Below are 23286 nucleotides of genomic sequence, written 5' to 3' on the forward strand. Positions count from 1 at the left end.
GGACGTGCCTGAACCCATAATTGAGTTTGCTAAACAAAGGCCTTCTTAGGACCCACAGGTGAAAAGAGTTCAAAAAATAATAAAGCCATGTCAGGTTAATAATATCATAAGTTAAACTGATTGTCATTCAAAAGTTAATTTAATAACAATTATTATTATTTAAGCAATTTTAAATAAATAACTTTTACAATTAATTGAAAAAAAAATATATTAAAAATTATAAAAATTATTTTTGGATGTGATTCAGAATCACAGATGGCGCTGTAAGTTTTTTTAATATGGCGGCGATTACGTTTAAAATGTGAGTACAGTTTTTATTTCTTATTTATAATGTAATGACGGTCACGTAGGTAAACATTGACGGTACAATTACCTCTGAATGAGACGGTTGGGATCTTATCTATAAGCTACAAACCGCATTTACAGTAGCAAAAAAAGTCAAATAAACCATATCTCTATGGCGACCAAAGCATGTACAGTCGACCCCCCCTATAACACTGTTGATAATTCCGTTTTATATGAATTCCATGTTGTACGAGTCACTTATGTGTAGACTCACTCATGCCCAAGTGTTGCAATATTGGTGCCCTCTTGTAACAGTTGTGTAGACTCACTCATTTCCAGGTTATACCATGTGTTATATCAATCATTATTAGCTACATTTTAAATGAACATTTTTACACAAGAAGTTTGTTTTTTAACCAGCAGGATGTTTTATCAATATTTATTGTATGTTTGCAAGCGTTATGACAATGTCTTCAACTGGAAATCGATTAAATTCATATCCCTAGGAAGAAGAAAGGTAAATGATTTGATCGTCTAGCAATTACATTTAACTGTTGTATACAGTCGACCCCCCCTATAAGATATAGATACGTTCCAATTTATTAGGAATCCGATTTCTTACAAGTCGTTCCAATCACAGCCCGACACGTGTCAAGTTTACGGACTACGGTTTTCTTCCATAAAATTAATCGATTCTACACTAATCCGACTCAACATTTCCAAAATACGTATATTTTTTCGTAGTTTTATAGGAATCGTAATTATAGGGACTGTAATTATAGGGGGGTCGACTGTATATATTTTGTTAAATTACAATTTGCTCGAATGTTGTTAAAATTTAGATTATGAAGATATAAGAAAGTATTTGTGAGCATTTTCATACATATAATTAGACCAAACATGTTTCTACAGTTAATTTAGTTGCTTAAGTAAATTATTTACTTATACTGTTATAGACACACAACATGTTCTAAATAAAATTTAATTATAAATATCAAAAGCTAAAGTAATATAAATATTAAAAGTTTATAATACTTTTTCAATTATTCAAGAATTTAGTAGAAAATGCAATAATTATCACAGATTATAAATATAAATAATGAGAAGAATTAAAAACTTCTGAATGGTTATATGTAACTTTTGACCAGTACAATTCAAATATGGAACATGTTGAACAACATGTTTAAAATTGATTTAAATTTCTGAAATTTTGGAATTTTAAAATAATTTTAATGTTAGTTTTAAATAAAATTCGTTCTTACTGGGATATAAAAAGGTTCTAGTGTGTTGATTATTCTTCCCAGTGATTATATGAGAAGTTGTAACTATCTATCTATCTAAATTTTAAGGAATTATCACACCACAGTTCTTTATTGGAAAGTTCATTGAGATTTTATTAAACCAATATGTACATTTTGGGCCATATACAGTAATGTCCTGAACTCACACGATAGGTGGGACCGAGCAATAACCGCGTAAGTCAGGGTATAATTTCGCAATTTGTGTAAAATCCAAGTCGGATGTATGTAAGCTAATAAATGTTCTCGTTAATCTTATCTCGTCTTTTGATTTGTTCACGATTACAAGAAATCACCACATAGAGTCTCTCAAGTCTCCGTAGATATAACAAACACAGAAATAGCTACAATTTATTTTGTGTTATTTATGTGTTGATTCCGCGTGACACCTCCGAACATCTAAGCTGAACAATAGTGTGGGGGGAATGAGTAATCAAGAGTTGTGTGGTGCTCAAACAAAAGACGAATCGACAAGATTTGAAAATCAAGAAACTCCAGGTTTGCGCAAGTTGAGGTATTACTGTACTCTTATTCAGTTGGTTATAATTGAAAACATTTTATATGTAAATTATAATCATGTAGTTACTTTTGATGCATGTTTCTTACAAATTAAACTTTGGGTAACAGCATTGAAAAAATATATATTGTATAATAATCCTGCATTCAAGAATTTTATTAATTGTATTGTGTAGTTTTTTATAATTAAACAAATATATGTAAGTTTAATTATTAATTAAATGAAATAAAAATTTTAAGTGTGCTATATCTATATATGCCTTTCTTTTTGTTTTAGAAAGCAATACAATTAATCACTTTTTTAATATTAAAGACATTATTATATAACCTGCATACATTAAATAAACATATCCTTATTAGAATGCTATCAATTTAAAAGAAAAAACAAAAAAACCATGCTAGTAATAGTTGGTATAACATGGTAATGAATGACTGTCTACACAACCATTACTAGGGAGCACTGATATCATCAAGCGATCGAATGAACAATAGAGTTTTACTGCTTACCATATATGCACTTTGATGGTGACCATTGATGAGATACAGTTCCCGAAATCAGTCTAATTTCATGATGCATGTGATTGGGAGTTGAATTGCTCCACTAAGTCTATTGCATTTAATTATTTAGCCCATGTGATTACTCTGGATTTGAGTAGTCCACTTGACTGTTTGTGGTGTACTTGATGTTACATAGTTTTATGGGGTATGGAGGCTTGCTCCAGGCAGGTATTTTGCTGCTCACTGTTGCTTGCACCTCAGTGCATGATACATGATACATGGAGCATTAGTCATGGAGAATAGGCTATATGCTGCTTTATGGTAAAAACTGATCTTTGGAGGTGAATATCTTGCAAAGTGTAATATGGTTTCATTGAATTTTTTGTTTGTACAGGGGGTCAGTAACTCTAGAGAGTGTGGAAAATCCCTCATTCAGAGTTCACATCTTACTGACATCATTAGACTATGGTAGGTGTGTCCTTTCTGTTTTATCTGGTTCATGTAGTTAGTATATAAGTAGTATTTGAGTAGTGTATAAGTTTTGGTTCTGCTTGATGTTTCCTCTCAGGGCTTCTTATAGGGATTGCTAACTTAGATTCTGTATTAATTTTAGTATTGTATTTAAGTCTTCACTTTAGTTCTAAGCCTCAATCTTTACTCTGTCTAGCTTATATGTAGCTGCACTACTTATTGGTTATGCTACAACTCAGGTTTCCTTTTAAATCCATGGCCTTGCAGCCTAAAAACTGCACACCAATATTAAACATAGAGGGAGTAGTAACTTTACATATGCCACTCAAAGGAATCCTTGCTTTCTTTTCTTTGTATCTCCTCATCTTCCTTTCATTCACCCTCTTTTTCTGCTGGTTAAACACAATGTACAGCTGTTGTCTTTTTGTTAATTAATTTTAATTGTTTTCTCTCAGGTCATTCTTCAAGCTACATAGACACACTGAATAGCTTAATTATTGACATGGTTAGTAAGACTATTGGACAGTTATTCATTATTACTACAGTGTAAGGATTGACATTATAAGAAATACTCTCTCATGCTCCTCCTCCCTCTCCTACATATTCATAAACACTACAGATAAGATAATACAGAAAACTTCCAGAAACATTCCTCTACTACTGGCTCAAATGCCATCCTTACTTATTCTGTTGAAGATACTACCAGAACTCAGGTAAATATCAGGCGAACCTCTCATTAAAAACATTAAAATGAGTCAGTTTGGTCCTAATGAGCTCTCTTAAACCAGTCAGAAATAATGGAGTTTGCAGTCAACTTACATCTTGAAGTGTTATCAAAAAATGGTGATTGCTGTAGATATAGTCACTGCATCCGAAGATTATATTTATAAATATTTCAGACAATGTTTTAATCTGTACCTGTCACAGAAGGACTATGCAAGTAAGAAACTGCAATCAAAACTACATTTAATATTTAGGATTTTATGGAAGAATGCAGTGTTTTAACAAGTTTGGATTGCCACAACACACCACTAGAAAGCACATTGTTGAGGCCGAAGTTTTAAACACAAAATGTGTACATCTGATGTTCAGTGCCTCTTTCTTGTAAGCCTAGAAGTTTGACAATGGTGTTTGGATAGTCAGTGGAATCATGCTCGACATTCCAAACACCATTGTCAAAGTTCTAGGCTTATAGGAAAGCAGCGCTGAATGTCTGACGTACACATTTTTGCATTTAAAACTTTGGCCTCAACCTCGCTATTACTCTACTCTTATAATACTCTACTGTAAACCAGGTTTGACATATACATTCCCAATTTAGAAAACAGACTTCCATCAAAAATGTCCACAAAAGCAAAATATGTGGTCCTTGTGTAAACTTCAGCCTTCATTCTGAAACTTGTTTGCAGGATCATACCAAATACAAACCACCTCATCAATATGATTGCGATATTCTCTCATAGTCCAAATTCTTAAGCACTATCAATTTTTTTCTCTTATTGGTTTTTGTGACATGATGAGAAAAAATGGATAGATGTGATTGGTGATTATGAGAGCTAATAAGAGTTCGTAGCACTTAAATAGATGAACTACTACAGACTGTTGCAGATGCACATTGATGAGATGGACCAAGTACATGTGAGGTTCTAGACAGTCTGTAAAATGTACAAAAATTTGATCACTTTAAGAAAAAATGTATGAAATAGATCTGTTGCAAAGGTATGAAATACCTTTTGTATAAAATTAAACTTTTCTACATTTAACATAATTCTTGTATCATTTCAGTTAATTAATTATGGAGAGTGAATTTCAAGAGATAACACACAGTATGCTCGACCTCATAAGGTCATCAGTTGACATGAACTAATGGGTTGGAATATTTAGAATGTTAATTGGAGTAGTTGAGTTTTGACTCTGATGCTCGTAGACATGACAAAATTTTAAAATGTCTTAAATGTTTAAAACTATTGTATTGTAAGTAGTAAAAACATAAAAGTTCTTAGGTGTTAGAAAATAAAGTATTATTGCATGAGATACAAGCAAAAGTTTCAAAGTTTGATCAACACTTGTGGACAAAGAACAGAAGGTTTCAAATTGATTAATGGAGAGCATTCTTTCTCACACCCGATCTAGTTGTCTAATTTCACCTGGAAACAAGAAAGGGACCAATTGGAAGATGGAGAGAGAAAATCAGGACTGAACAAATTAAAAATTTTGGAAAAAAATTCTTCAAAAACCCCAAAATTCAAGGACAAAAGGAGGTCACTTCTTTCTTGTTCAACCTGTTTGTCCTTCGTGTCAGTTTCCCCGTCATCTTGGATTTCATCTTCATTCCACTGAACTAGGTCAACTTCCAGCCAATCTGCCCCAGGGTTGTCCAATTGCCATTGAAACGATAACAGTGAACTTTTTACTCTGAACTGTCTATGTTTACTTCCAATTGAGAGAAGAAGTTCTTATTCAGATTGGTGTAAGCATTCTGTTTTCCAGATAAATGGCTTGTTATGTAAAAGTGACTGTCTCAGTGTTGATGACCACATCCACATTATGTTCACACCCCTCATTCGTCTTGACAAGAAGTGGAATTAACCTCTCCCTTTTCTGTCAGCAAATCTCATATATGGCTCAAAAGAGATCCTACGAACCAATTTAAGAATAAAGTAAAAACATTTATTAGATATGCTTCATAATAGTCAACAGCTAGTATACAAGGAATAAACACTTCAATTAAAAGCCTTAAATTATATTCTAGTAAGGTTTAATTTGAAAAAAGGATCTAACATTTTTTATCCGCAATTGGAGCTCAAAAACCTTTTTTCGAATTAAACCTTACTAGAATATAATTTAAGGCTTTTGAATGAATTGTTTATTATATCATTTCAGTCTGATAAGTGGTGTTTTAACTCTTTTGTGCAGGGAATATATTTCTTTTTAAACAATTTCATTTCATTTCATTTTATTATTAAAAGAAAACATGAAAATCTTGATCATACTTAGAATGGGATTATTTGAATTATAACTAGAAAATTTAACAATAAACACATTTATCAGAGAGCCCTAATTAATTGAATTACAGTGAGTTTTAATTCAAAATAAAACTTTCGGACTGATGTTTTCAATTGAGCATTTCATTAACAAATATGCAGACCTGAGAATCTGCATTTGTAGATTGAAAATGTTAGTCCAAAGTTTTTTTACATTAAATTTCACTGGAATTCTGCTAAGGCTCTATTATAGAAGTGTATATTGCTGAATTATTCAAGTCTCCCAATTGGTTTTGGAACTCCATTAGAAAATTTAAGTCAGTACAAACAAGCTAAGGAGTGGCATGACATGTCTTGAATTATACTCACACATCAACTGCCATTTTCATATTCATATTGTGTCAGGATACTAATGCCTTCAATTAAACGAATGAATATCTGTAATAGAACATTCAAGGTAATGAAGATGAAACATTATTATTTTTTTAAAAAGTTTATTTATTAAATGGCATATTATTTTACACTTGAAATATTTTTATGCTCTTTTGTATAAAATTCAACTTTTCTAATAATATAATATAATTTTTCTATCATTTCAGTTAATTAATTATGGAGAGTGAATTTCAAGAGATAACACACAGCTCCAATATTTGGAATAATTTTCCGGGTGATAATTCAATAGGTAGGATGATTAACATTCTTAATACTATAAGAATATGTTTCTAGTGATTAGAAGAACAGTTAAAATATAAATATATATACATCTAAATAAATATATACAGAAATGATTACTTGTTAACTTTGAAAAAATTGCCAGGACAATTAAATTTTTAAAATTTACAAAATTTAGATAAATTTAACAAAGTAGACAATACATAGGTATCTTCTGCTGTCCTGAATTGCATAAGGATTTAAATGTACTTCTACGTTGTCAGTATTAACGCCTATTTAGTTCATGAAAAACTGCTCAAAAAACCCATTTGCGTTAAGTTTTTATAATATTTATTTACGCTTAAAAGCAAATCTGATATTTAAAAAAATTAGAAAATGTTAGAAAATATAGCACCGAGGGTTATTATTCTTTCATTTGACACTGCCCTTTACTTGACACAGTGCAGTCTACAGTGTTTACAACCAGTTGACCTTGAGAACAGCTGTTAACAGTTCCCAGGATGTTCATATGTATGCCTCAGAGTAAGACAGGTTTTAAACAGGATGTGTACTAATTAAGGTGTGTCCCACAAATATTGGTCCATAATGCTGCAATTGCTGTATATCCTCAGACTATAATTTGGTAATAATCATAATAAATTATTAATTTGACCTTAGAGGGTATCATTAGGTGCCATCTTGTATTAAATTTAATAATACAGCAATTGGAGTGTTATTGCTGTGTATCAGGTTTGGAATATAGGTCCAGCTAGTAAAATTAGGATTTTAAAAAACTGTTCAAAGAAATGGAGTATAACAAATTGTTAAAATACGTATTACCTAATAATTACATTACATTTCAACAAATATTTACAGTTGACCCCCTCCATAACACTGTTGATTATTCTGTTTTATATGAATTCCATGTTGTACGAGTCATTTAGATTTTCCAANGAGTTTTTTTGGCATCTTTGTACTAATACTGTCACAATTTTTTCGCTGTGATATAGGAATCTGAACTATAGGAACCCGTGTTATAGGGGGGTCGACTGTATTATTTAAAATTTAGTAAATAATTTATACAATAAATTTTTTGATGTTTTTAGTATCCCATAAATGTTGGTCCACTTTGAAAAAACAGTAACAATATATGAATAAAAAATTTTTTAATGTGCAATGTGACATTCTTGAGCCAAAATTAAATTAAACACATGATTAGGCATTGATTTCAAGTGTTTTCCTTTCATTTAGCTACTATTACACTTTTCAGTTCCTATACTGTGAGCAGTGGTCTCCAAAGTAGGATATGCAAAGTGATACTTGGGGTACGCCAAGTTTTTCCTTTAAAATACTGTATATGTGTCCTGTCTGCAGTCTGTTTAATTTTACAGTCATCCTTCCGAAGAAGTAGGCTTACAGTCACTTGCAAACATACACAGAAAAAATTCCTTAGGGGTACACGATCAAAAAGTTTGGAGATCACTGCTGTAGATTATTGCTTGCCTCCTGCACACATAGCTCTAGCAAGCATTTCCCAGAGGTTCTCAATGTGGTTGAGATCAGCAAGACTGCAAGGTAGTCAGTCCGAACTAGCACTCCATTATTCAAAAACCATTTATGAGAAGCACCTTATTATGCCTTGATATAATGATGGTTATCAGTTTAACTTACATGTATTCTAGAACAGAGCCAATTTAAGTCTTATTTTTAAAAAAATATGACAGAATAGAACCTGTTTGTAATAAATGGCAAGGGATGTGTTTCCATATGTTTTATTGATATACAGTAGCGTCTCATTTATCCGAAACATCAATTATCCAATAGAATTCCAGTCGGCAAATTTAAATTTTTGCCAGATCTGTGGCACTGCAATCTTTGTCTATCTCTTGGGCTACTCTAATATTTTACGTTTTTAATACTAAATTAACTTCTGAAGTATAATTTTTTATTGTTTTTATATTTTTCAATGTATTTATTTTGTTTGTACAAAATAAAAAAATAATTTTTAACGATATGTGAGATCCGACCTCAGAATAAGCCCGAAATTGTTCATTCTCTCCCTAAATTTTTGACGTATTTAAAATAAATTTGTCGCCTCCACGTTAAAATAACATTGTCAGAAAAAAGAATCAAATATCGATCGAAACTTATAACTTTCATCGTTAATATAAACATTCAACCCTAGAACAATGACATTCCTCTGCTGCAAGACAAAAAGTTTATAGTTAAAGTCCGAATTCGTCATTTTGTTTTGGATCCCGGGAACAACTTCGACCTCCACACCTGCAGGACCAACTCTATCTCACACAATGGGAGATCACCTGACTGATTTTCCCAGTCCGAAGCTATAAAAGCGACTTCTTTCCCCCTCCTCGGGGGAGTCTCACATCTACGATCTAGAAGGATTAATTACGTCTCCGGAAAACTTTAACTTTGTGCGTCGAACTGTGTGCATCGATCACCTACAAAAGAAAAGGATTAAAATTTTCCCACCTACGTGGAAGTAAACTAGAGGTATGAACAAATAATTGTAAACTCTCTCTCCGCGAGTTAGGAGCTAATACTGAGATAAATTTATTTCCCCATGTTAGATTTTGTAACCTTTATTTTTTTGTTTCGTTAGTCTAATAAATCGTTGTTTCATTGTTCAATGGTGTCCTTTTACTCGTATATCGCCTACGCCTCGTCGACGACCCCTCTCACCTCCTCCACTCGACCTGACAACAAGAATCCCGACCCTTCGGGACTGCATCCGAAATTTAGCCATCTTGACAAGTGAGCAGGTTTAACGACCTGTTGCCGAAAAGGGAGAGTCGACGATTCCCGACCTCCCCGGCGGTTCACAGATACAATAGTTTTCGTTAGGCTTAACATTGATGAAAATTCAACATGAAGTGACATGCAATGGAGAAAAATTTCAACACGGGATAAATTAATATATTTTTTTGTACATAATTGGTTATCCGAAAAATAAGTTATCCGAACAACCCCAGTCCCCAATTGATTCGGATAAATGACGCTGTACTGTATTGTGATTATCAGAAAAGAATAGATCTTCCATATATGGCTGTTTGGATATAATCTCTCAGGCTCTGATTTTTTCTTCTTTGTTATGATGAAAAAATAAAGTATTTAGAGTTAGAATTAAGTAATAATTTGTTAATTCTTTCAGCCAATTTATTTAATTAGTTTTAATTATTTTCTTACAATTTTCATGAACACATGAAATTTCTTTAATTCCATTATAGATTGTGATAAAGAAGAAATAAACAAGAATTATGATATTAAGCATGTTATTAAATCAGAATGTCGAGTTGTTTTGAAAAAATTGAATATTACAGTAAAGACTGGAAATTATGAAATCTACCTCCCAGAGGAAAATGTACTGTTAAAGGTAAATAATACAAATTTTGAAGTATTTTACACTATAAGAAAGATTTGCATATTAGTTTGTTTGACTTATTTATTTATTATAAGTTATTTATTATTTTTGAATATATTGAAGAATTCAATCCTGAAACAAAGGATTTTAAAACATGAAAATGACAATAAGTTAGTAATAACAAAAAGTAATAAAATTGGTAAAAGTCTATACATTTATTGACAAGACTATGTCTGTTTTGACTGTTGAACACAAGATTGTGTTATTAATTAAACACTTGGCTTTTTTCCATCTTTATTCAGTTGGTACGGGTACTTCTACATGTTTCGGGCACTTAGGTCCTCATCAGTCAACATTAAACTCTCAATGTATGCAATGACACTTATACAGTTAATTAATTAAAGTACGTTTGATATAGTGTTTTATTGTTTAATTAGATGTACTGTACGTAGATTTTATAGCATTGATGCAGTCAACTTATCCTTCTAGTTGGGAGAATGAGAACTTGTGCTGTATAAGTGTCATTGCATACATTGCGTATTTAATGTTGACTGATGAAGAGCTAAGTGCCCGAAACATGTAGAAGTGCCCATATCAACTGAATAAAGATGGAAAAAAGCCAAGTGTTTAATTAATAACACGATCTTGTGTTCAACAGTCAATAAATACTAAAACACAGTTTCAGAAAACAAAAAAAAAAGACTGTCTTGTTTATAAAATCGTACTGCCATTTTCATTTTTTGTTACCAGCATAGAGGTATGAAGGAGTACATGTCAAGAGTTGATATTTGGCAGAGTATTAAGTGCCTAAATCATTTTCACATAAAAAAAAAATCCAGACTTGTAGGTAGTCAGAGGACCAAGAACTGAGTCAAAATAAAATCCAAAATGGCGACACTCTTCTACAAACAGGCAAAACAGGCACCTCACCCACCAAAGTCAGGTGGGGAGAGTACCACCCACAGTCATTCTAAGAAGTGAACTCTGATCTTAGGACTGAACACATAGTTTCTTCTATTTTAAATAAAATATGTAATCTAAATTTAGGAGTGCTTCAAATATGACGTTAAAACGGTTTTATGTCGTTACAAGTGGGTTTTTTTTTAACATTATCTAATATAGTAAAATCGTGGGACGATAAAAATTTGATGTTATATTAGGTTGTCGTTACATCCAATGACATTATAATCGAGTTTGACTGTATATTGTTTGTGCAAAATAAAAAAATAATTTTGGATGATACAATAGCCACAATTATTTTTTTCAAAAACGGGAAATTTTCATTACGCATCAACAAAAATTCAACCTGGACCAACACACAACGGAGAAAAATTTCAAAATTGGATAGGTTAATTTAATCAAAAATGCATCATGGACGACCTTGTGGTCGTGGCCAGCAAAGTTTGAACGATTGCGCCCAAAAGCAGCAATACCAAAGAAGATTGGAGAATGAGAATGAGACCCATCTTGAGTGTCAAAGTGATTCCGCTTAGTAGTGAGTCTCCGAGATATAGTCTTGTCCCGAATATGGTGTTGCCATTTTACTTGTTTGAAGTAAAATGATAAATTAAGTGAAATATTATTTTATATTTGATTTTTAAAAATATCTTTTACTAAATTATTTGTAAATATTATTAACAGTTTTAAATATTAAAAAATACATAGAAAAGATTAAAATGTCTTGATTTTTACCATGTCTAAACAGCAGGAACAACAGTCTTCCATTGTAGAGACTTGGCAAAAAATCAAGACATTTTAGTCTTTTCTATGTATTTTTTAATGTGTAAATTTGTAAGCCATTTTTTAAAAGTTTTAAATATATTACTTTTGTGTTGTTTATGTATTGTTTAGGTTATGAGGAAAAATTCATCTATCATTCCTCAGGAAAGATTTAATAGAAATGGAATGAAGATCCAAAGTAAGTAAGATGTTACATTTTTATTCGTTAAATGTTTTACAGTTATTACTTTTTTTTTTATATATATCATATTTGGTGTAAGTACTGTCAATACACCCACCATCAGTGTAAACACTAGTTCTAATCACTGTACTGTTTATACTACATTTGTACATTGTGTATGCAATTTTTTTGTACCTGAAATAATCCAAGTAATGCAATATGTTTCAATCTGTGCCAACGACTGACTTTTTTATTCACTGCTGCAGCTAGAGACTAACTATACATGAGGAGTTTTAAACCTCTCCACAAACATATCTTGTGAGTTAGTTTTAATTTTGATATACATAACAGACTTGCTATTTTCTTGCACTAAAAGATGGTATTGTTTTAAAATCAGACCATATAAATCATGATTATGTTGTCTTGCTTTTTAATCTTTCATCAATTTGTATTTACTTATATTTTTTTACTGAATATCAAATATCAAATTGATGATTTTTAATATTACTTGTTAGCTTTTATAATTTTTGAGCCACTGAGTCAAAAAAAGCCACCAGTGGTCAAATGGATATAACCACTGAACGCTGGGATTATGTCACGGGTTTTGGCTTACCAACAGGCAGGCCACATGGATCTTTCTGGTTTTCTTTATTTTTGTAATACCTAAATAAGGGGAAGTTTCTCATAAAAGTCCTCCTGGGAGGCATCTCTTCCTGGCAGATCAACACACGTCATATTGCCATAAACAAATAAACCAAAACCAAAATATATTTTAAGAAGCAATTTTTAAAATATTAATTGTTTATATGAACAGTTATAAATTGCAACATAGAAGAGGGAAATAAGCCACTAGCCTCTATTAAAACGTATTAATTTTCATATTAAAATTTAAAACATTTTCAAATTTTTAAAACTTTAACCAATTTGTACTACTATTAGTAATATAGCATCAATAATACAGCAGTATTTCAGCAGTCAAACAGATTTTAAGGAAATTTTATCCGAAATGTCTAACTTTTCTTGGAACTGGAACACAAAGACAGTCATACTGTACAGTGTCTGATATTTGTATACAAGTACATATGATGTGGCAGTGTTACCAGATTGGGTAAATTTTTATTTTGGCTAAAAATAATGAATTAATGAAAATCCTTTACTTGTTTTTTAATTTGCAGCAACTGTTGAATGCACAGTTCATATATTGCATTATTTCCTTTTTTCATTGTTTTTAATCTATTAATATTACTATTTTTATTGTTTTATGCGTTAACTAGACATTCACTTTCAAATTCAAATTTCCTATAGGAGTGAATTAAATTAATTTTGAGGTGTCACTGTATTGGGTTCATTCCAAAGTGAAATGGGTTATGTCATTGGCTTGTATGTCCAGCTGTGTATTAAAGATGCTTTATCTAGCAACGCATCCAATTTTTAAAAATGTATTTTAACATCATACCTTCTCAGAATTACTATTCACTCCTTTCAATGGAAGAGAGGTGTTTGTGAATTCATTTAGAAACTAAAGCAAAATGCAAAAGAATTAAAATAGAGATTAAAAAATGATGATTTATTCATTGTGTGTAACAAAAATGCTAAATTGAAAGAATGAGAAATGATTGATATTTTAACAAATTAATACATTTAAGGATTTATTAATGAGATATTAATAAATACTTTTTTCCTCTTATTGAAGCTACATTACTACAATTCTGGATTTATAACGGAATAGATTACTTTTATATAATAAAAAAACTTATTTTAAACTTAAAATAATTCAGTATATCTGGAAAGATATTTTTCACAAATTAACAGCTTTAACTAAAGTATATTGTGCTGTTATTACAGCTGCAGCATGCTGCAGTCATAAATCTGTGGATATCTGTAAAGTTCACTGAAAGAAGGAAGGAAAATGCAAAAACACATCAGGAAACTATTATTATTTGATGGAATCAAGATCAATGTCTTTATCACAACCTTGATGACTTCAATACATTGTGGTACAAGTTTTGTATTCGTCAATTATTGATAGAAAAAGAATGATTTCACCAAGTAATAATAGTTTCCTAATGACTTTTTTAAATTTCTCTTCTTATTTTTAGAAAAATTGTCATATATCCACAGATTTACACATGCACCATGTGGTAATGGTGCATATGTAAATCTGTGGAATCGTGGCTCTGTGTTTATGTAAATCTGTGGAACACTTATAACTTCTGATATGTTTAGCTTTTAAAAAAATGTTTTTGATAAAAGTTTCTTAATTTCTGATGAAGAACCAGAATAAGCAATAAAAATGGGATCTATTTAAGAAAATAAAGTTGACCCCACTTTCAATGATTGTAGTGTTAACAATAGCTCAGTCTTGTGGCCTCTTTCAATATGTTTAGTTCAGTGATTTTTTTTGTAGGATGCATGTTTTTTTGATTTATTCTGCTGGATCACCCTGTATAACATTATATTTCTAGCTTCGTTTCTGTTCTTTGTCTTTTCAAATTGAATTCACTTTTAAGTGAGGAAATCAATAAAAACAAAACAAAAAAATTGCAAATTTTTGAAACTGAAACCAGCATAAATACTTGCAAAATTTAAGTATATTGTTTCACAGTACATGTAATAAACTGTAATTATTAAATGGCATGTATTTGCATTTAAAATTTCTTTAGTGTATTTTAAACAATGAAAGTTTACATAAACCAGTGTCTGTGAACCTGTGATTTGCAATGTGGAACATGTGGTCCAGGGGCAGACTTAAATGTATAAAGATTAAAGCTTTTGCAATGATGATTTACTTTTAATAGACTACTTGCAATTTATGTTTCCACATGTATTCAAACATGCTTTTTGATTTATCTATATATATAAAAATGAATATATGTGTGTGTGTGTCTGTCTGTCCTTCATGCATTACCACACCGTTTATCCGATTGCCATGAAACTTTGGGAAGTTGTTTAATATACTCCCGCAAAGGTTTCTGGCATAGTATGATTACCATGAAGCTTTGGGAAGTTTTTTAATACATTCCCGCGAAGGTTTCTGGCATAGCACATTTATCCTATGATAGATGGTGCACGTTTATACGAGCATTTGACTTTGTGTTCGATTGATTTCAAATTGTGAAGACCATTTCCCCCCTCCAAAAAATATCTCTATATTTGCATTTGTGAACTGTTATTTACGATATTTGTAATAATTTTTGTTTAATCACTTTATTTCAATTTTTTTGTTTGCTAATATATTTGCTCGAACTTTGTTAAAACCTTAACTGTATCCTGAACAATAACTGGAGTTGTAGGATGAAATTCGCCTATTTTACTGATCTAGGGATCTCCCTTTTCCAAATTTTAATATCGACTCAAAATAATTTAAAAAGACAAATTACAATACAGTCGACCCCCCTATAACACGGTAGATACGTTCCTGATTTTATGAATCCAGCTTCTAGGAGTCTAGCCAATCACAGCCTGGCACGTATGCAGTTTACGGACTACGGCTGTTTGAAAAGTTTCTTCCATAAAATTAATCGATTCTAGACTAATTTGACTCAACATTTCCAAAATACGTATAATTTTTTGGGAATAATCCATATAAACTATGCTATAAACAAAAAAATGTAGGATTAATTACTGAGTGTGTTCAACTACGCCGTTGCTTAAGCTTGTTTTCGTCATGGAGATCGTTATCGAATGGTGCTCACTTGCTTCCTGATAAATTATTTTGTTTTTTGCAAAAAATTTGCTGAACTTTAGAGACATCATTAATATAAATATAATTTTTATGGACGTTAAATAATAAATGGTTTTTGGTAGGTCCGCTGCTCGTTTAAAATCAACGGTTTGTGCAATCCTGTCGCGGCACGAGTCAGCGATGATGTTTTACCGAATTATAGGAGTTTTTTTGGCATCTTTGTACTAATACTGTCACAATTTTTTCGCTGTGATATAGGAATCTGAACTATAGGAACCCGTGTTATAGGGGGGTCGACTATCAGAAATTTCACGACATGCCAAGGAAGAGAGGAAGGAGCAATTAAATAATTAAAATTATAAAGGATCAAAAAATATATATATAAAAATGGGGAATTTCACACTTTTGACAATCGCTGCAAGTGTGTGAGCTAAATTTGGAGAATCCATGCTTCTCGCATGGACAACTGTATGTGGTCAGCTCACGCGTTGGAAAACCTGATTTATTCGTGTATGCACCAGACGGAAAAACAAAAAATATCGTGTATCCACAAGCACTCCAATAAATAAATAGAATTGAAACGACACTTTGAAATGTTTTCCCGATGAAAATGAATAATAGTAATAAGTTTCAATAAAAATGATAAAATGTAAATTGAATTTTATCATAACGAGTTTGCTTGAATTTCCTTCCTTCTGAGATCACAGCAATGCGATGGGTAAGCTAGTTATGTTATAAATGACACATATGTCACAAATGTTGATAATATTTACATAGGTTTAAAATTAGATTCACGTAACTTAGTGATTCATAGAACTTTTTCAGACATTTTACTGGTGGTCCTTGCCTTAAAATAGTTGAGAAACACTGGCATAAATGTTTTAAAGGGTGTCTTCTTTTTTCAGTTGAGTAGAATCTGCAAAACTGTTAAGCCTTTGATATACCGAAAGTAAGTTATTTTACAGTTTATACATATAAAACTTAGATTTGTTGTTCATTTTTATTTGCTGAACACATTTTGTTTGGTTGATTTGTATGCATTGGTTTTTGCTTTTTTTCTAAAATATGCCACTTCTTATCACTTGTGTTTCAATTGTATGTAGAACTATTCCTTGAATTCTAAGTTAATAATTCACAAGTGTATAGACAGACAGACAGACAGACAAAATAAACTTTATTATGCCCGACACCGCTAGGCACAGTCGGGATGAATATATACAGTGTGTACATAGAGGTGACATGCTGAGCAGGAAAACCAACAGTGAGCGTAAAAGAAAAGAAATCAAAATACACGTAGATATAAAATCCTGATGTCAGGAGTCGTGCGGTAAATAAAAGTGGGGAAAAACGTTTATCAATGTATTAATGTTCTGTTAAAGTAAAGCTTGACCATCCTTTGAAAAAGGGAAAAGTACTTTTTACTCGACACTAAAATTTCCAGCTTACACGGCCAATTGAGATTATCTTCTTCCACGTAAAGTTTGAGCTCGTTCCTTATGTCCTCCAGCAGTGGGCAAGACAAAAGATAATGCCTTACTCCATCACGCACATCGCAGTTTGGACAGCAGTCAGTGTCGCTGTGTAGAAACCGATGTAAGTATACATTGAATTTACCATGTTCTGAGAGCAGCTGTGACATCTGGTGTTGAGGGTGGACCCATTTCAAGCTGAGGCGTCTTGCTACGTCTGGGAAGAACTGCTGGAAAATGTGCTGCTCTGGGATACGCTCCCATTCTTGTTGCCACACTACAATTGTATGCTGCCAAAGGAGCTGCTTTAACCTGGAGACTGGTAAATGGCTGTACAAAGGGTTGATGTCTCTGAAGGAGGTAGCCACACGTGCGAGGAAGTCTGCACGTTTGTTACCTGGAGTGCCGCAGTGTCACAAGTGTATAACTAAACATACAGTAAACAATGTTAATTTTTTTGTGTTCATTCCAGAATATAAATTCTGCAAGGCAAAAGTTAAATAATTGTATGCCATTAGAACTATGGTTCCATTTTAATATGCTTTAAAAAGCAGGTTTTTGACTATTGTTTTATATTTTGTAAAGTTTTCTAGATGATTCCTTAAATGATTCAATACTCAGCACCTTCTTCACGTTTAAGTGGTAGTGATTCATCACTTTTATTGCTAGGTTTATTTTTTAAATGTTTATTAATATTTCAAATAGAGATAACTTTTGCAAATTATTACACGTTCAACACATTATTGAACTTATAAATCCTTGAGATAATTGCTCGCCAGTGGTAGATTGGAAAAAACCTGATTTTGTTTGTGATTCATGCTTGGCCAGTGGGCTGCTACATGCAGTTTCCTGAGTTTTCTTTGTTTGTAATACACAAATATGGGCTAATTTCCCTATTGCAGATTGTTTACATATTGCATTGCTCTATGGAAACAATGCAATTCAATCCAATTCATGTGACAATTACAAATGCTAGCAAAACCTCTTCTAAACTGCATGCACATGTAAATAGATAACATTTGGTGAAATTGGTGGATTACTAGACTCAATTTAATGGATAGGATTGCAACTAGATGCTTGTGCATATCGCTGTGCACAGACTGTAAGTGATGTTTATTTAAATATGAATAATTTTATTATGTTTTTTTAAATTTGCAGTTAACAAGGACGAACAGAATGAGAAACATGTTATTCATCACAATCGAAAAAGACCAAAGTATTATCAATTTAAGAGCAACAGGAAGCGATCCATTTCTTCAATTACGAAAATCAATAAAATTCGAAGCAGTATTAAAAACAAATACCTCAATGTGATGTGGGCATCTCATCCTAAAGAATACTTCACGTGTAATTTATGCTTGAAAACTTTTGCAAATTACAAAGTATTAAGAACCCATCTGTTTTTTCATATTGGAAACAAACGATTTCACTGCTCAACCTGCCATCAGATGTTTCCCTGGATCTTTCTTTTGAGAAGACACATGAGAGAACATGCCTATGAAAAGCATATCGAAGATGATAATACAATAGTCCGCATGAAATCATGTTCGAAATATCTTCTAGATCCACTGATTCCATGGAATTCCTTTCACTGTGACATTTGTGATAAGAGCGTTTTGACAATAAGCCGAGTGAAGATGCGTGACAGAACACATTTATCTCATATTTGTAAGCTATGTAAAAAAGAATTTAAATGGGAATCTCATTTGAAAATTCATCTGGCAACGCATAGCGAAGACCGACCTTACAAATGCGATATTTGTAATAAGTGTTTTAAATCGAGACCTTCTTTAACAAATCATAAAACCATTCATAATGATGAAAGGAATCACTTTTGCCTGATATGTAAAAGAAGTTTCAAAACACAGGGAGCTTTAAAGAATCATTCCGAAATACATAATGTTGAATATAAATATACTTGTAGTATCTGTAACAAGCGTTTTAAAACAAAGAACTGTTTATCTGCTCATAAATCAACACACAGACGTAATTAATTTTGTGAAATAAGATAAAACCTGCCAAATCAGGAAAAAATGTTGGGTACCGTGTGATTCTGTTTTAGATGGTTTCATTGTAAGAAAAGTTTCAAACATAAAAGTACTTTAATAAGACACTACTTTGTTCAACACGATAATACATAAATAGATACTACATTGTTCAATAGGACTTGTTGGAAGTCTTTGTCAAAAGCCTTCCAACTATTAACTATCTTAAAATTATTTTATTAATGCATCAAGTTGTTCATCTAACCCAGTGTTTTTCAACAGGCGATATCGCACCCATGTGGGCGTTTTTCTATGTTGAGAGGGCGATTAGTAACAATTTATATTTTGGGGGGCGAAAAACAATTTTCTGGGCGATATAGTAAAACATTATATTAAGAATAATTAGATATTTTATTCATTATATTGTACAATAATTAAACAAATAACATTATACTAGTCACTAGTCTATTCAATGCAGTACGAATTTGGTGTTACTCTCTGCCCTCCGCATCTGTCTTTTGTAGTGAAGGGGCGACGATTCGTTAGAGGTTGAGAAACACTGATCTAACCAATTGTAGAAAGTTTTTAAAGAGAGAATAAATCAAAATACCATTTATTGCTTTATTGTTTAAAATTACACAGAAAGAAATTTATCCTATCAATATGTTATAACTAACAGACATAGAATCGATTGGAGAGGTGTTTAATCATTTATAATGATGAGATACATCCTGTTGTGGCATTTGTAGAAAGAAAGTTTGCAACAAAACTGGAATTACAAATCATCAGAAGTTTTCAAAGAGTTATCAATTATATCAATGCAGAAAGGCATTAGGAAAAGTGTGTTTTAAATAGGAAGATGCAGACAAATACCGATTCCAGCGTTAAGAAATGTGATATTTGTGATAAAAAATTAAATAATTCTGTAGAGTTTTACGTGCAAAGTCATCTTCCACAAAGAAATTTCTTGTGAAGTTGGTTGAAACCATTTAAACACAAAACACGTCTAAATCATAACTACATTTGTACTTATTTAAATACAGCAAGTAAATAAGATATGTATGAAAAAGCAATGTTTAAAATAAATAAGTTTAGCGTAGAAGATTGATTTCATAATTATTGACATTTCCTGTATATAATTACAATTGAAGAATTATTATTTTTAAGAATAGGAATATCTTCAAGGATACTGTAATGAAAGGATATGTTTTCGTAATTTTGAAAATGAATTCAAGTATAACATGTATGAACATTGAATGTATTCGTTTATTTTGGTAATAAATCTTGTAAGTACGTTTGTAAAATTAATTTTTTTTATGAAATAAACTGTATTTATGCATTTTAACATTGTATGTACCTTTGTCATTTTCATATTTCGGTATTTAAATTTTCGAAATTTATTCGCAAGGAAATTAAAAACTAAATTTCTTATTAAAATTTTAGATTTAAAGTAAAAATGAACACTGAAAAATAGAATTAGAGTGGTCAAATTGTTCCAGTGTGAGCAGTAAGATAGCGATTTAACTTCAAGTGGGAAATTTTATGATTAAATTGCCATTATACGAGGGTGGTCCCAGAAGTACCCGACCTGAAATAGATGGCGGTACTTGTTTGAAAAAAAACGACTGTGTTCGAAAGTATCAACCTTATAAAGCTTAAGTTTGAAGTTTGAAGACGTTACGTTGTATAGTATTTTTTTGGCAGCCATAAATAGTGAACAATCTCAGTGAATTTGTAAACATGGAAAAAATTTGTCATCGTTATGTGATACAATACTTTCATATGAAAGCTTTCAGTCCAACCAATATTAAAGCTGAGCTAGATTCTACTCTGGAGGATTCTGCTCCCTCGTTTACAACAACAAAATATTGGGTGGCAGAGTTTAAACGAGGCCGTACGAGCTGCCAAGACGAACATGTCAGTTCGACCAAGTGAGGTGACCATGCCAAAAATGGTGGAAAAAATCCACAAAATGGTATTGGATGGCAGTCAACTCAAAGTGCGAGAGCTAGCAGACATGGTAGGCATTTCAAAAAGTGCTGTACATCGCATTTTAATTGAAAATTTGGACATGAGAAAGCTGTGCACAAGATGGGTGCCGCGTTTGCTCACAATGGGACAAAAACAGCGTCCTACGGATGTTACAATCGAGTCTTTGGCAATGTTTCGCAGCAACAAAGCCGAGTTTTTGAGTCAATTCATAACCATGGATGAAACATGGGTCCATCACTTCACACTTGAGACGAAAGAACAGTCGAAACAATGGACTGAAAGGGGAGAATCTGCTCCAAAGAAGGCGAAAACAGTTTCATCTGCTGGCAAGGTCATGGCGTCAGTTTTTTGGGTTGCGCCCAAAAAAATCAACGGCAAGTATTACGCGAACTTATTGCAGCGCTTGAGTGATGAAATCAAGAAAAAACGGCCACATTTGGCGAAAAAGAAAATGTTGTTTCATCAAGACAACGCACCAGTTCACACATTCGTTATTACGATGGCCAAAATCAATGAGTTAAGGTTCAAATTTCTTCCTCACGCACCCTATTCGCCAGATTTAGCCCCCTCGGATTATTTTCTCTTTCCAAACTTAAAAAAATGGCTTGGTGATAAAAGATTTGCCAACAATGAAGAGGTGGAGTCTGCGGTTGATGGCTATTTTGAGAAGCTCGACAGTTCTCACTATAAACAGGAGACCGAAGCTATTGTACATTGCTGGAAAAAGTGTATCGAGCTGAAAGGAGACTATGTTGAAAAATAAAGATATGTTTTACCAAATTTTTTGTGTCTTTGTTAGGTCGGGTACTTCTGGGACTACCCTCGCACTAGTGGAATCACGTACATATCAGAGCGGATATTTTGTGGTAGGTTGGTTTTTAATTTTAATTTGATTGTTATTAGGAATAATAGCTAAAGAATTGGCAAATTAAGGGTTCTTACCTGTTCCAGCAAAAATGTTTACACTTATTCCAAATATAACAATTATTTGCACCTGCAAAAACGAATAGATTTTTAATTATTTAGTAGATATTTATAAATTCCAAGAATGAAAAAGTTTCCCAATTGGAAAACCACAATGAGATTTTATATGATATTCTGCTGTATAAAGGGATTGCATCAATTAATTTCGCTCGATAATACTGCTGTTAATCGCGCATAAATTACTACGAAAAACTATTTCGTTTCTGTTGTCACGTATCTTTAAAAAGTGTTATTTCCTTTCCATTGCCCTTACCAGCAAAGGCGAAAAAGGGTGGCATAAACTTGGCGCGCCTGCCCTGAATAGCTATCACTTGTTATATTACAGGAGAGGAGGCTAAGAGTACTCATTGCGTGTTTCTGAAATTTGGCAACATTAACTGAAGAATTTTTCCGTGCACACATTTTTACTGTTGATTGCAAAGTGTTTCGGACCAACTTTTCTCGGTCTGTGAGTCGCCACGGCATTGATAGCTTAGTAAATGTATTTTTGTGTTTCTGGAAGTAACTTTGCAAACTCAGGCCATAAGCTTTCTGAGTTTTGTTGCCTGGATTCTGAAAGTAAAGTGTGTGTAGGGATAAAGTATGGGGTAGCTTTCGTGTCAGTGTCTGCCTGGAGTTGCACTCTATCTGCAAGTTTATGGAATTACGTTTCGGAGAGTAAGAGTATTCATAGCAATGCTGGACAGTACTCGAGTCAGATTCTTACAGGAACATCTTAGAGCACAAGGAAAAGAAGAAAACCGAAAAATAAAAAAGGTAAAAAATAGAGTGGGTGCAAAAAAGACTTGGATTTGTGAAAAATGACCAGCAAGCTTCTATTTCGCGAGTTGATAAGTCTATGGATGAAGACGTTTTCTGTCCTGGCTGTGAAGAATCTTTCCATAATGACAGGGTGCAATGTGCACAGTGGTGGCACGAGCAGTGTTCAGACTGAAGGCACAGTAATTTTCATTTGTGATTGTTATTAGTGCGTGCTCAACCCCAGTGCAGGATAAGAGTACGCATTGGAATCGTCTCCTTTTTTAGATTTCTTCTTAAAGCTACACTCGTTTTTTCTTTCTAACATATCCAAGTGGAAAGTTGTATAAATGACAAAAATTGTATGCTGATGAACATGGCCCCCACATAGTAGTGACTGACCGGATCAGGGGATCGGTATGAAGATGGCCAGCTTGTATTTTTTGCT

General features: G+C 32.4%; 1 protein-coding gene across 3 annotated transcripts; it reads left to right on the plus strand.

Annotated features, from left to right (window-relative positions):
- Positions 1 to 220: 220 nt before the first annotated feature.
- LOC111639416 (histone-lysine N-methyltransferase SETMAR-like) lies at positions 221 to 21879 on the plus strand. 3 transcript variants are annotated; one of them, XM_023385308.1, is made up of 5 exons: positions 221 to 301; positions 6652 to 6734; positions 9952 to 10097; positions 11937 to 12003; positions 18298 to 21879. In XM_023385308.1, exon 5 carries the CDS (start codon positions 21040 to 21042, stop codon positions 21877 to 21879), a length of 840 nt encoding a protein of 279 aa, XP_023241076.1. In that variant the 5' UTR covers positions 221 to 301; positions 6652 to 6734; positions 9952 to 10097; positions 11937 to 12003; positions 18298 to 21039. The 3 variants fall into 3 exon arrangements, with proteins under 3 accessions (XP_023241076.1, XP_023241074.1, XP_023241075.1); XM_023385306.1 differs by having other exon boundaries at positions 18298 to 20469; XM_023385307.1 differs by lacking the exon at positions 221 to 301 and adding an exon at positions 6210 to 6509 and having other exon boundaries at positions 18298 to 20469.
- The last annotated feature ends 1407 nt before the right edge of the window (positions 21880 to 23286 follow it).

Source organism: Centruroides sculpturatus, unplaced genomic scaffold, assembly GCF_000671375.1.
Source record: "Centruroides sculpturatus isolate CEXI.00-Female unplaced genomic scaffold, Cexi_2.0 scaffold1222, whole genome shotgun sequence".
NCBI classification, from domain to species: Eukaryota; Metazoa; Arthropoda; class Arachnida; order Scorpiones; family Buthidae; genus Centruroides; species Centruroides sculpturatus.

Coding starts and splice junctions, on each gene's coding strand:
- LOC111639416 (XM_023385306.1), top strand. CDS start 6,662: ATGGAGAGTGAATTTCAAGAGATAACACACAGCTCCAATATTTGGAAT. Junction 10,098..11,936: donor AGGAAAATGTACTGTTAAAG/GTAAATAATACA, acceptor TGTATTGTTTAG/GTTATGAGGAAAAATTCATC. Junction 12,004..18,297: donor AAATGGAATGAAGATCCAAA/GTAAGTAAGATG, acceptor TTAAATTTGCAG/TTAACAAGGACGAACAGAAT.